The sequence below is a fragment of the Mesoplodon bidens genome (genome assembly GCF_964165515.1).
Source record: "Mesoplodon bidens genome assembly, chromosome: 8".
In the NCBI taxonomy this organism is placed as follows: Eukaryota; Metazoa; Chordata; class Mammalia; order Artiodactyla; family Ziphiidae; genus Mesoplodon; species Mesoplodon bidens.
Window position 1 is genome coordinate 19751854 of NC_138165.1, and position 12410 is coordinate 19764263.

General features: G+C 36.7%; 1 protein-coding gene across 1 annotated transcript in view; it reads left to right on the forward strand.

Moving 5' to 3' along the window:
* CWC22 (CWC22 spliceosome associated protein homolog) overlaps positions 1 to 7780 on the forward strand; it is a 64700-nt gene extending 56920 nt beyond the window's left edge. Inside the window, exons 18-20 of the mRNA XM_081241572.1 lie at positions 602 to 703; positions 797 to 1017; positions 5291 to 7780. Of these exons, the coding sequence (XP_081097698.1) occupies positions 602 to 703; positions 797 to 1017; positions 5291 to 5862 (895 nt within the window). The 3' untranslated portion in view covers positions 5863 to 7780. The remainder of the gene's footprint in view (positions 1 to 601; positions 704 to 796; positions 1018 to 5290) is intronic.
* The last annotated feature ends 4630 nt before the right edge of the window (positions 7781 to 12410 follow it).

Consider the following 12410-nt stretch of genomic DNA (forward strand, 5'->3'; position numbering starts at 1 on the left):
GTGTTGTGTGTGTATAAGAAAGTTTTTTTTTTTTTTTTTTTGCGGTGCGGGCCTCTCACTGTTGTGGCCTCTCCCGTTGCGGAGCACAGGCTCCGGACGCGCAGGCTCAGCGGCCATGGCTCACGGGCCCAGCCGCTCCGCAGCATGTGGGATCTTCCCGGACCGGGGCACGAACCCGTGTCCCCTGCATCGGCAGGCGGACTCTCAACCAGTGCGCCACCAGGGAAGCCCAAGAAAGTTTTTTAAAAACCTCCTCTTGTATAATTCTAGAAATCAATTTAATTTTTTTTTTTTTTGACCACTCCTCGCGGCTTGTGGGATCTTAGTTCCCCGACCAGGGCCCATGGCAGTGAAAGTGCTGAGTGCTAACCACTGGACTGCCAGGGAAATCCCTAGATATTAATTTTAGTAAATTATGACTTGACCCTACTCATTTAGATAGCATGCAGCCTGACCAGATAAATGATTTTTAAATCACTTGCTTGTATTTCATTTACTAATTTAATATATAGAAAATCTAAAAAATGACTATATATCGATTTTGCCTTTTTATATTTAAGCAATCTGTCCTCTTTTGTTCATTTTTCTTTTTCTTTTTTAGAACTCTACAGCCATTCTTTGAAGGATTATTACCCCGAGATAACCCAAGAAACACTCGGTTTGCCATCAACTTCTTTACTTCTATAGGTCTTGGAGGTTTAACGTAAGAATTATTATCAGAATTTTATTCAGCTTACAAAATTATTTCACAGTTTCCTTCAAGGCAGAATCTAACAGAGATTATGTTTCTAATTAGGGATGAATTGCGTGAGCATCTCAAAAATATACCAAAGGTCATCGTGGCACAAAAACCAGATGTTGAGCCAAATAAATCCTCCCCCTCCTCTTCCTCCTCTGAGTCTGACTCCTCTGAGTCTGACTCCTCTGCCTCTGATTCGGACAGCAGCGACAGCAGTTCAGAGTCTTCTAGTGGAGGAAGTGCTTCTTCATCCGCCAGTAGTCAGAGCTCAGCCTCAGGTACTGAAACTCATGTATAGTTGATCGTGCTCTTTTCTAACAAGTGTATTGCTGGTGGTGTTTACCAGGGAAGAGAATAATTTGATTGCTTATTTATTTTAGAGTTCAGTTGTTTAAAAGCCACAGTTAATAATATAAATGATCATCTATCACTGTTGCAGTCTATACTGAATTCAGCATTTATAATGCTAAGATTATCTTTTGGAATCCTCTTCAACGAAATGAAGATATTCCATTGGCAAATATTTATTTGAGTGCTGACTGAAATGCCATTCATAATGTCTGTAATCTAGTTTACAGGAGCTTTCCTGATGGTTATATTTTAAAGAAATTTTGATTTTTTACTTTTAATAGTGAAGTTTTATATTAGTAATTGACGCATACCACACATTCAGTGCACACATTTTAAGTGAATAGCTGTATAAATTTTCATAAACAGACCACATCCGTGTAGCCAAGACCCAGAACGAGGACGACCAGTACCCCAGAAATCTTCCTTTTTCCCTCTTGTACTTACTACCACTCCTCCCATCCACTGCCTCATGGCAGCTCCTGTTCTGATTTGTAATTCTATAAATTAGTTTTGCCTGCTTTTAACTTGAGAATTATGTATTATGAACTCCTTTATGTTTGGTTTATCTTTCAACTTTATGTTTGTGAGATACGTCCGCACTATTGCATTTAGTTATAGTTCATTCTCATTGCTGTATAGGTTTTCACTATGCCGGTATTCCACAGTATATTTAACATTTGTCCTTTTTACTCAATGGAAATTTAAATTTATAAATAGTGTTGCCATCAATGCTCTTGTACATATCTTTTGGCGACATATATATATATATATATATGCACATTTCTGTTGGATATGTACCTAGAGGTGGAATCACTGGGTTCTAGGGTGTGTGTGGATACTGCCAAACAGCTTTCCAAGTGGTTATTCTAGTTTACACTCCCACCAGCCATGTATGAGAGTTCCCATAGCTCCCATCTTCACTAACACTTTAACTGACTGTCTTTTTCATTTTAGCCATTTTGGTGGGTGTGTAATGGTACTTCATTGTGGCTTTAACTTGCATTTCCTTGATCAGTAGTGAAGTTGAGCATCGTTTTCTGTATTATTGGCCATTTGGATATTTTCTTTTTGTTAAGTGGCTGTTCAGATTTTTTGCCTCCTCCCCCCCCTTTTCATTAAGTTGGCTTTTCTGTTGATTTGTAAGTGCCTTTATGTATTTCAGATATGTATCTTTTGTTACATGTATGTATTGCAAGTAACTAGTCCTGTTCTTATCTCTCGAGCCCTGCAAGGCTGCCAGAGCTCTGCTGGTCTATGTCCCTCAGCAGCAGCCCTGAATCAGCAGATACTCGCAGGGAGAAAGTGACATTACCTTACCTCTCTAGGGTTCTACCTTCTCTTGAGTCTTGGCCCTTCTAGTCCTCATTTTTTTTTTTTTTTTTTTGCCAGCTCTCTGGTGTCCTTATTTTTTACTTTTTATCTTGAACTAATTTTTGACTTATAAGAAAGTTGCAAAAATAGTACAGAGAATTTCCATATAGTCTTCACCCAACTTCCGCTAATGTTAGCATCTTCCATAACTGTAGTTCACTTATCAAAACCAGGAGATTAACATCAGGAAGATACTATTCACCAAACAACAGGTCTTATTTGAATTTCACCAGTTTTCCCACTAATGTGCTTTTTGTTTTTCCAGGGTCCTCCTTGCGTTTAATTGTATTTCTCTTTAATCTTCTACAACCTGTGGTAGTTCTTCTCAGGCTTTCCTTGTTTTGAATGGCTTTGACCCTTTTTAAGTCCTCTGGTCACTTATTCTGTAAAATGTCCCACAGTATGGAGATCTGTCTGATGTTTTCTCATGATTAGAATGAGTTTATTCATTTTTGGCCAGAATACCATAGAAACAATGTGTTGTTCTTACTGTGCCTTATTGAGGAGTTGTTGATAATATTGATATTGGTGACATTAAGTTTGATCACTTGGTTAAGGTGGTATCTATTGGGTTTTTTCATGGAAACTGTTTTTCTTTATAAATTAATGTCTTGTAGGGAGGTAATTCAATACTATGCAAATCTCCTCTTTCTCCTCTAACTTTCAGTCTTCTATTTTCACATCCATCTGTGGATCTTATCTGCAACACTTACTACTGTAGTGTTTGCCAAATGGTGGTTTTCCTGTTTGTCTCGTTTTTTCCACATTTGGTAATTGAATTTCTCCTGTAAGAAAGAGTTGTGCCCTCCTCCATTTATTTATTAATTCAACTATATATTTATATCAGTGTGGACTCATGAATATTTATCTTATTCTATGGGTTAAAGTCCAATGCTATCATTTATTTTCTTGTTCAGATCATTTCAACTTTGGCAATTAGGAGTTCCTTCAAGTTGACTCCAGTGTTCTTTTGACGTACTCGCATCCCTTTTTTTGAGCACTTCCTCATAGCATCTTAAGTTGCTCCAGATCTTTAGTGCCTTTCAACAGAAGATGTTAAAATTTTATCTGGCATTTCTAGTTGTTTTCAGCAGCATCACTAGTCTTTCACAATTTTCTCCGTCCTCCTTGGGAAGGGGAAGTGCTATAGTAAAGGATTTTTTCAAATATGCCATTTTCTGAAAAGGTCTATGTTGTTTTCCCCAGGGCCAATTCTGCTTTCTTTCATCATAGTATCTTAGTTTGAATAAGAGATAGTCTGATTGTCCAAAATGCATGTCATTTCTTGTATCTTTTAATGCGTATTTCAGAGAGGCAGCACTTTTCCCCACAGCCTTATTAGTAGGTTGGAAGGCTAGTCTTTACATGCTTGTTTCACTTCAAAGTGTTTTACATACTAAGTGGCATGCAGAATTAGGGGACTTTCAGTGTTTTATATTATTAGAGCAAGATTCCATTTGCTCACAGGAAATTTTATTCTTGAATTGAAATACACTAACATTGTTCATTTACCATTCACCTCTAAAGAATTTGTTATTTCATGGTATCTGTTTTGAGAACAGATGATAACACAGCATGAACTGCTGCAATAAGGAAGCTTGCTGATTCAGAATTAATTTGCCTCATCATACTGTTTCAGTAGAGAGCTTTCAGTTTTATCAGTAAAATATTAAATAGCATAAAAGCAATATGAACTTACCCCAAATTAGAAAATTTTAAAGCAAACACCAAAGAGAGAGAAGAGTGCATATTATTATGGGGCTCAGGTTTTAGTGTCAAGAAGTACCAAGAGTGGCATACACCAGGGTCAGAGAGATGTCGATTCCGCACAGAGCCAGATGGTTTCTGCTTGGGTAGCTGCGGCTCAGCTGAGCTGCTTGATAGGAACCAGAGAAATAGGTCCTTAGTGGCAAACCAACTGACTGTGCCAGGGGTAGGCATTTGGCAGGAGAAACAGGCTGGTACACTGACGTTTGGGTGGAGGTAGGACAAGGGTAGGCAACTTTCCACTATATTTTCTTCTTTTTGTTATGTATTCATATGAATTTGACAGAAATTGTGGTCATCTCAGTACCCTTGATTATGTACCCAAACTAAATAACACAGATATAGTGATTGAATGTGTTTTATAGCTTAAAATGGTAAGATATTTCATTGTAATTAATATTTATATTTGTGATCATATCAATAAAATTAAAAGTTTCAAGGCCTTCTTAGAAGAGTTTTCTCAGAAATCAAGCCTTTGTGGCTCTCATAAAGCCTATGATGATATCTCAATATAGCTTCTCTTTGCTAGTACAGTTAGTACTTCTCTGAGAGCAGGACTATCATTTCTGTAGGCAGAGGTTTTCATTTGAAAAATACATATTCATATCATTACACAAACCCAGTCATCCCGCTCAGCCCACCTTTTAGGAAGTGATGTTGCTGGCATGTATGATCATTGCATTTTAATTATGTACGAGATCTGACATAATATTTCATATGACATAATGCATGTGGGCTGGAATTTATGTTTTGGATAAAATTTGTGAGTGGAAATGTACCACTTCAGTCACTTCATTAAAACTTTTACATTTGCTATAGTTTATTTAAAGTTCTTGTTTACTCTTTTGAGTTAAGGGTCAAAGCAGTACTTCAGTTAATATATTGTATATTCTTAAAAATTACACTATTTGTATAATGTTGTCATCAGACTTTGCATTCAATCGATTTGGCTCTGCATCCAGTTTGTCTGAATTAGTAAACCTATAATGCATCAATAAGTGTGATTTTTCAGTTGTGAAATTAAGACTAAAATGAAAGCTATATTTCATTTTACACATGCAGATAAAGATGTAAGAAAGAAGGGGCAAGGGAACCACAGAAGGAAAGAAGTAAATAAATTGATCAGGAAACAACACACGAATGAGAGGAAACAAGAAGAAAGGAGACCAGAGCAACGGCAGCAGGAAGCGAGGACCGAGAGAGAAAGGAGGTCAGAGAAACCCAGAGACAGAGATTCAAGAGATCCCGTAACAAAGTACACGTCAGACAGAGGGCTTCCTTCTGAGCGAAACAGCTACAGCAGAGCCATGAAAGACAGAGACCAAGAAATGTACATGGATTTGGAACATAATCTTGGGGATCCCAGAAAGAAAAGAGGAGAGAGAAGAAATTCCTTCTCTGAAAATGAGCACAAATACCGAAATAAGGACAGTGAGAATTTTAGAAGAAAGGATAGGTCCAAGTCAAGAGAAAAGGATAAAAAACATTCAGCCTCTAGAAGTGATGAAGATAGGTATCAGAATGGTTCTGAGGGGCGATGGGAAAAATCTAGCCGATACTCTGAACAATCCAGAGAATCAAAGAAACATCAGGACCGGCGAAGAGAAAAGTCTCCAACAAAGCAAAAAAAATAATTCTGCAAAATTACAGAAACTGAACATGCCTTATATTCAGTTGAAACAAATTATTTTTTACATTAATTGACAACCTTTGTAGCTTGTATAAAGTACTGGTTTGTATTTGTACATTTAAAAAATGCTTTCGTTTACAAAAATGTTTTGTAATTGATACATCTCAAGGCCCTCCACATAAAATTATTTGAAAAGTTTCACCAGAGAGGGATGTAATTCTTGCCAATATTTTGTTAATAAAATGATCAAATGCTCATTGAATCAGTGATTTTTTTCCATTGACAAAATTTTTTTCCTGATAATAATGTTTCCAATTGTTCATAGAATTATTATAATAAATTGTTAGTGACTTTTTATTTGTAACTGAAGACCAAAATAGATGAACCATTTCAGGTTAACATTTTTGCTTTGTTAATGAGATGCTATGAACCTTTCTTAGGATTCACGCTTTTTTTAAAGTAGAGGAATTATTTTAAGTTTCATATTATGTCTTGAACAAAATAGGTATGTGTAGTTGTTTTCGGAAGTGTTTTGGTGAAGCTAGGTGTATGTTAGTCTTTAAACAGATACACAGCTATCTGATTTATAATTAGGACTTCTCTCGATAACATCTCTTTCTGTACTGTTAGATGAACGTTTAATTGAAATTCTTTGTGATTAGTGCTTTTTCTCAGCCTTGAAGTTATATCACTGTTGGTAAGTTAATATGTATTTAATTTTTAATTTGGATTAATAGATCACCAGAAAACATACAGTCATGAGAAATGTGGGCAAGACTAACTGTGAAATAATTCTAGTTTTTTTTATAAGAATTTTAAGGGTTTCTATCATTGTAACTCTCACCAGTTAATATGTGACCGTATTATTTATTACTTTTGAAATAAAATATTGCCTCTGAAATTTTAGATCTGCTGACAGACATTTAACCTTTTTTACTAAATAGACCACTTGTACTTGTTCACCTTAAAAGTACATAAAATCCATTTTAGCCAGTATCTAGGTTCAAGAGTAATGGGACCACCATTTTAATGTTTTGCTTTGAGATGTACTCTGATTCAAAATGTCTTCTATTTTTGTTATTTAAAAACTTGAGTATAAGTAACAATAAAGTCCATGTCAGTAAAGAAATAATATGCTCTCCTCCTCCTCTCCCTCTGTACCCCAAAGTATTCAATCGAATATGGCAGCTTGGAAAAATTCTTTTCAACACTTTCTCCATCTGTGGTGGTTAGAAGGTGGTGAGTTGTGATTACAATGGACATAGTACATTTCACAGAACTGTGAAGCTCAGCAAATTGGATTTAAGGAACACATAGGCTGTAAGCCCTAAAGGAAATAAATAAGCGTTAATTTTTTTTTAGCTAAACATTGATCTTTAGAGGTGTTAACAAGGAAAAAACAGTGAACTAGAAATTTTATTTTCTTCACTTTAACCTTGGTTCATAATTTCTTTTCTAAATGTAAAAATGGGAAACCATTCTTTTTATTGAGTACTTAAGACCTTGAAGAGTTATTAAAGTAGATTTTTTTTAATGTAACTTTTATGAGCTTCTGTGTGCCCAAGTCTGTTCTAGGAATTAGAGGTAAAACAATGAAAGAAAGTCTCAACTCATAGTTGGGAGAGAGAATGGTGAAAGACAATGAACAAAGAAATGTAAGTGTACCCAGTGTTAATAAATGATGTGAAAAAGAGAGAGTGTGTGATAATGGCGGGGGGCAGGGGGTGATGATTTTACGTAGGAAGGAAAGAGAAGATATCTCATAAGGTGGTGTTTGCTGTGGGAAGAACCAAGGTAGAAGGAACTGCCGAGGCATAGATATTTATTTATAATAAATATTGCCTGGAAAGTTTTGTTAACATTTCCTGTTGTACTTTTTTTTTTAATTATTAAAATTACTTATTTTTTTCTCTATAAGTAAAGTCTCTTTAACTGGAATCCCAATAACCTGATAACAGATAATCATTATCAACAGATGATAATAGATATCATTCAACGTGGATTGGATATGTTCCTGTATTTTAAAACAGGAAAGGAACTGCTAAGTGAATTAATAATATAAATAAAGTTGTAAGGAGGATGCTTAATATTCTTAAAATAACATACCATTGTTGCATACTGTTAACTGTTTCCTGTTGTACTTAATTCAGCTTTTTTTACTCTTCACGATTTTATTTACTCTTACAAAAGCAGTAACGGAACACTTAAGTACCTTCAAGCAGAAGTATTTAAAGTGTAAGGGAGTCATATCAGGACATAATACCTAAGAGCCTGGGTGGGGAATTGCACTATTCGCCTTCTCGATGCATTTCTATAGCGTCAAATATGTGTTCCTGTCCACTGCCTGCCACTCAGGCAGGTTTCTCGCTTTCATCCTTTTTAATATGCAGACAAGAAATATGTTTGCTATGTCTAATTTTTTACTTTTCAGGATTAGCATTTTATAAGGATCACCTGAGTTCTAGATACTTTGCATGCGTTGCTCATTCTTTTTCAGTTTCACAACTTCCTTGCCTCCAAGGTTCTCTTCCCCCATCCCTACCTTTCACATCCTTAGCCACCCCCTCCTGTGGTCATCTCCTTCATGTTGACATCAAAGTCCATACCACCTCTGAAAACTCTCCTTCAAGCACTGTACTTTGACCCCTGCCCATCCAGCTCATCTGCTTTAATGCTGCTATGCTAGCAATCTTCTTTACTTCATCACAACTTTAGAGCTATTGACTTTGTTCTAAGGTTACCCCCTCCCTCATTTCTTCACTTCCTTGTTCTGTGGTCCGTCATTTGATAGATGAACAAATGAATAAACTAATTTCCACAAAATAACCCTTTGAGAAGTGGTTTTGTCTTCCTGTATTGCAGAAGAGTGAAATCCAGAGGTTAATTAGGCCACAAAGCTGGTATGGAGCAGAACCAGATTTTAACCCAGAAAAGCTTTATTCCAGCTTGAGAGGAGTAATATTTGAGGACCAGCTCTGCCACCTACCAGCTCTGTGGACTTGGGCAAATTATTTCGTCTCTCCAACCTTCACATTCATCTTTAAAATGTTTATTGTGCCCACAGGGAACTACATTCAATATCCTGGGATAAACGGTAATGAAAAAGAATATAAAAAAGAATACATATGTGTAAAATGGAGTCACTTTGCTGTACAGCAGAGATAACACAACACTGTAAATCAACTATACCTCAAAAAAGATTTTTTTTAAGTTTATTGTGCCCACCTTACACAGTTATAGTGATGATTAAATGAAATAAAGCAGTCAAAGGCCTGTAGTAATACATAGCACAAAGTGGGCATTTAACAAATACTGGTTTTCTTTTTCCCCAGCATCTAGCAAAGACTTAGGAGAAAATTGAGGTTCATTGCCTGACTCATGATTGCTCTGTTATATGTCATCTGTGATACAGTGTTAAAAAAGGATTGTGTTAAAATAGCTACACAGAAAATTAATGGATTTTTCTAGGGTCAATGTGTGACAAAGAGTAATTCTCTATCATTTCTCTCCTATTATAGTACTTCTTTTCCAGATGTATGTGTTCTTTTAATTTAATCAACCAGCTTCTTATACCTCTGATTTCACATTTCCCAAATGTGTTGTCAGAAAGGGGAAAAAATGTTTTCGTTATCTCTGATAGTTATGCGTGAATTTTTTTTATGAGGGAATTTTTTGTTCTTGATTTTAATACTTTGTTTATTCCACTGTCATTTTGACTCAACTGGTGTGGGTTTTTTCCCCCTAATTCATGTCTACTTTATAATTATATGCTTTCATTCATCAAGATCTTTTAGAACCCTGATCCTTTTTTCCTAATCCTTTTCTCACTTTTTCCAGTGTAGTCAGATGTCCTTTCTGAACTTTCACATTCTTTCATTCTGTTCCATGCTTATTCCACTGGATGTTTCTTCAGTCAAGCAAACTTTAATGTCCGCTGATATTTTAGGAGGGAACCCAGAGTGCCTGGTGTGACCTTTAGGAAACCTCTGTTCCCTTCATATGGACATCTTCATGTGCACACTTCCAAACCCTAACTGAAACACTTCCAAGTGGTTTTCCTGGCTCTCCTTATTTTGATCTCGTGTCCCCTCAGCCTTTCAGCCTTGGATATGTTCTACAACTTCTATTTATACCCACCCACATGTTTCTTTTTAAATGTCCTTAAAAACTTTTGAGCATGTTACATATCTCCAGTTAGAACATATGTTTCTTGAAGTTAGTCTTATCTATGCACTGTATGTTTTCTAGAGATAAATGTGTGGACATCTCCTTACCACTATGACTCACCCTCCTCACCATGCAAGACCATGCTTTGTGGGAAGGGATGAAACTGAGTTCACCTTAGGCCAACTTTGCACAGGTCGAAGAAGGAAGAAGATACTCAGCTAGCCAAAGTCACATAGGGTGTGTATGTCTGTGTGTACGTACAGAAGAGCACAGGCTTTCTTTTAGAAAAAGACTCAGGTTCATATAGAGTAACTTATGACCATTTAAATTGAATACTATTTGGGTAACTGCACATGTAAGTCTGACTTTTTACCACTTGCTGGTTGTTGACCTTCATTCAGGCAGTCCTTTTTTTTTTTTTTTTAACTTTTCAGACAGGTCCTTTAACCTCTATGTCTCAGTTTTCTCATCTGTAATATGGTTTAATAATTGTAACTCCCTCAAATAGTGAATGATCTCTGTGGCATGCTTAAAACAGTGCCTGGCACTAAGTGCTCATCGTTACAGTTTGTACTATCAGTGTACTGACATGGTACCACTAGACCAAGAACTGCAAACTCAGATACCTACAGGGGCCAGGTGGATCACACAGCTGAAAGAATCAAATGCAGAGGTAAACTGGAGTCATTTAAAGGCGGCAATAGGTGCCCAGCTCCACCCAATTGTGCCGTAGGCTGAGGTTGACAAATCTGCCTGGTTTTCAAGAGGATTAAAGAATAAGAATTTGTATGTAGCTTTTGATTGTTTAATGTTGACAATGACTTTGAGTAAGTTTAAAACAGCCCAAAGTTTATTGAAGGTCCAAAGAAAGCAGTCTCTACAGGTAAATTAGCTTTCGAGTAGCTGGTTTGTGATTCCACTCAAAACCCTCAAAAACGATCTTTCACTTAATTTTGAAGTAACACTTTTATTATACAAAGGAGATCTTAGCTTTAGTTTCTGCTCTCATAATAGTGGGAGAATAGGCCCTTCATCTTTCTTGAGAAACCTCATTTACTTTGCTAATCTCAGCAATCCCCTCTAGCTAAATTACTCCAAAACTTGTGTCAAGTTTCAGTTCTGCATTTCACTGGCCTATTCCCCATAATGTCATGGATCCAAAATACAATTCATTTTTCCTCAGATCTCCATCTTTTCCAACTTAACTGTGAAATGATTCCACCAATCTCCTGTCACTTTTGCATTTTCAGAGCTGTTCCCCTATCCTCAAATTGCCAAATTCTATCAATATTGCTTTTGGAAGTCTGCGAATGTCCCTATCTTCCCACTCTGACACCACCATAGTCTTGGCCCTTTTTACTTATGGCTGGACTTGGACAATAGCTTATTGGTCATCTACTGTGTGCCAGGTACTGTTCTGAGGATATAACAAAGAGGACACACAAACAGGGGACCTGTTTTCAATTGAGCCTAAATTTTTGTGGGAAAAAAAGATCAAGTTTAAAAACTTATACTTTGAAAAATGTTAGCTATCCAGAAAAATCAATGCAGTGACCACCTATAAACCATCTACCTAGATTCAGGTTAATCTAAAGCATTATTTTTATCCAGTCCTTACCTTATCCACTGAATTCCAATAACTCCTCTAGCATTTCTTTGAAGTTCAAGTTCCATTTGTCTTTCTTAATGTTGGTTCTAGCAGCTGACCATCCTTTGAGCACTACTATGTGGCAGACATTTTAGAGTACCTAATTTTTACAGTGACAACTAAAAGGTAAGAGCTATCCCTATTTTACAGCTCACACGCTCATGTCTGCCCAGCTAAGACATGGCAAAGCCAGAACTCTATCCACCACGTGATCACACATGACAGGTGAAATCAGTTTTTTCTTAAGGTTACCCTTTCGCACAAACACTGCTATAGCTGAGCTGGTTATTTACTGCCCTGGAAAGATACTACCCTTTCTCCTCTCTGGATTTCTGCCTCCCTCCTACCCTCCTCCTAAAATATCCTTTTCTGTTTGCCCATCCAAATCTTTCAAGATTCAACACACATCCACCTTGCTACTAACTTGAAGGTTGCTCTGCTGTAGAACCCAACAATGGCTTTTCCTTCTATAGCGCTTGATACAGTTCAAGGCACACATAGTAAACACCTTGTAATTAGCACTTGTATATCATACAGTGAGATCATTTTTATTTTTTGTCTTAACCCACCTAAGTAGATCACACATTTGTCAGTGGCAGGAGTTTTGTCTTAAACATTGCCTTTCTGTCTGTACCTTGCTATAGACCAGGGTTTCTCAACCTCAGCACTATTGATATTTTGGGTTAGTTAATTCTTTGGTTTGGGGGCCTGTCCTGTACATCGTAGAATGTTTAGCA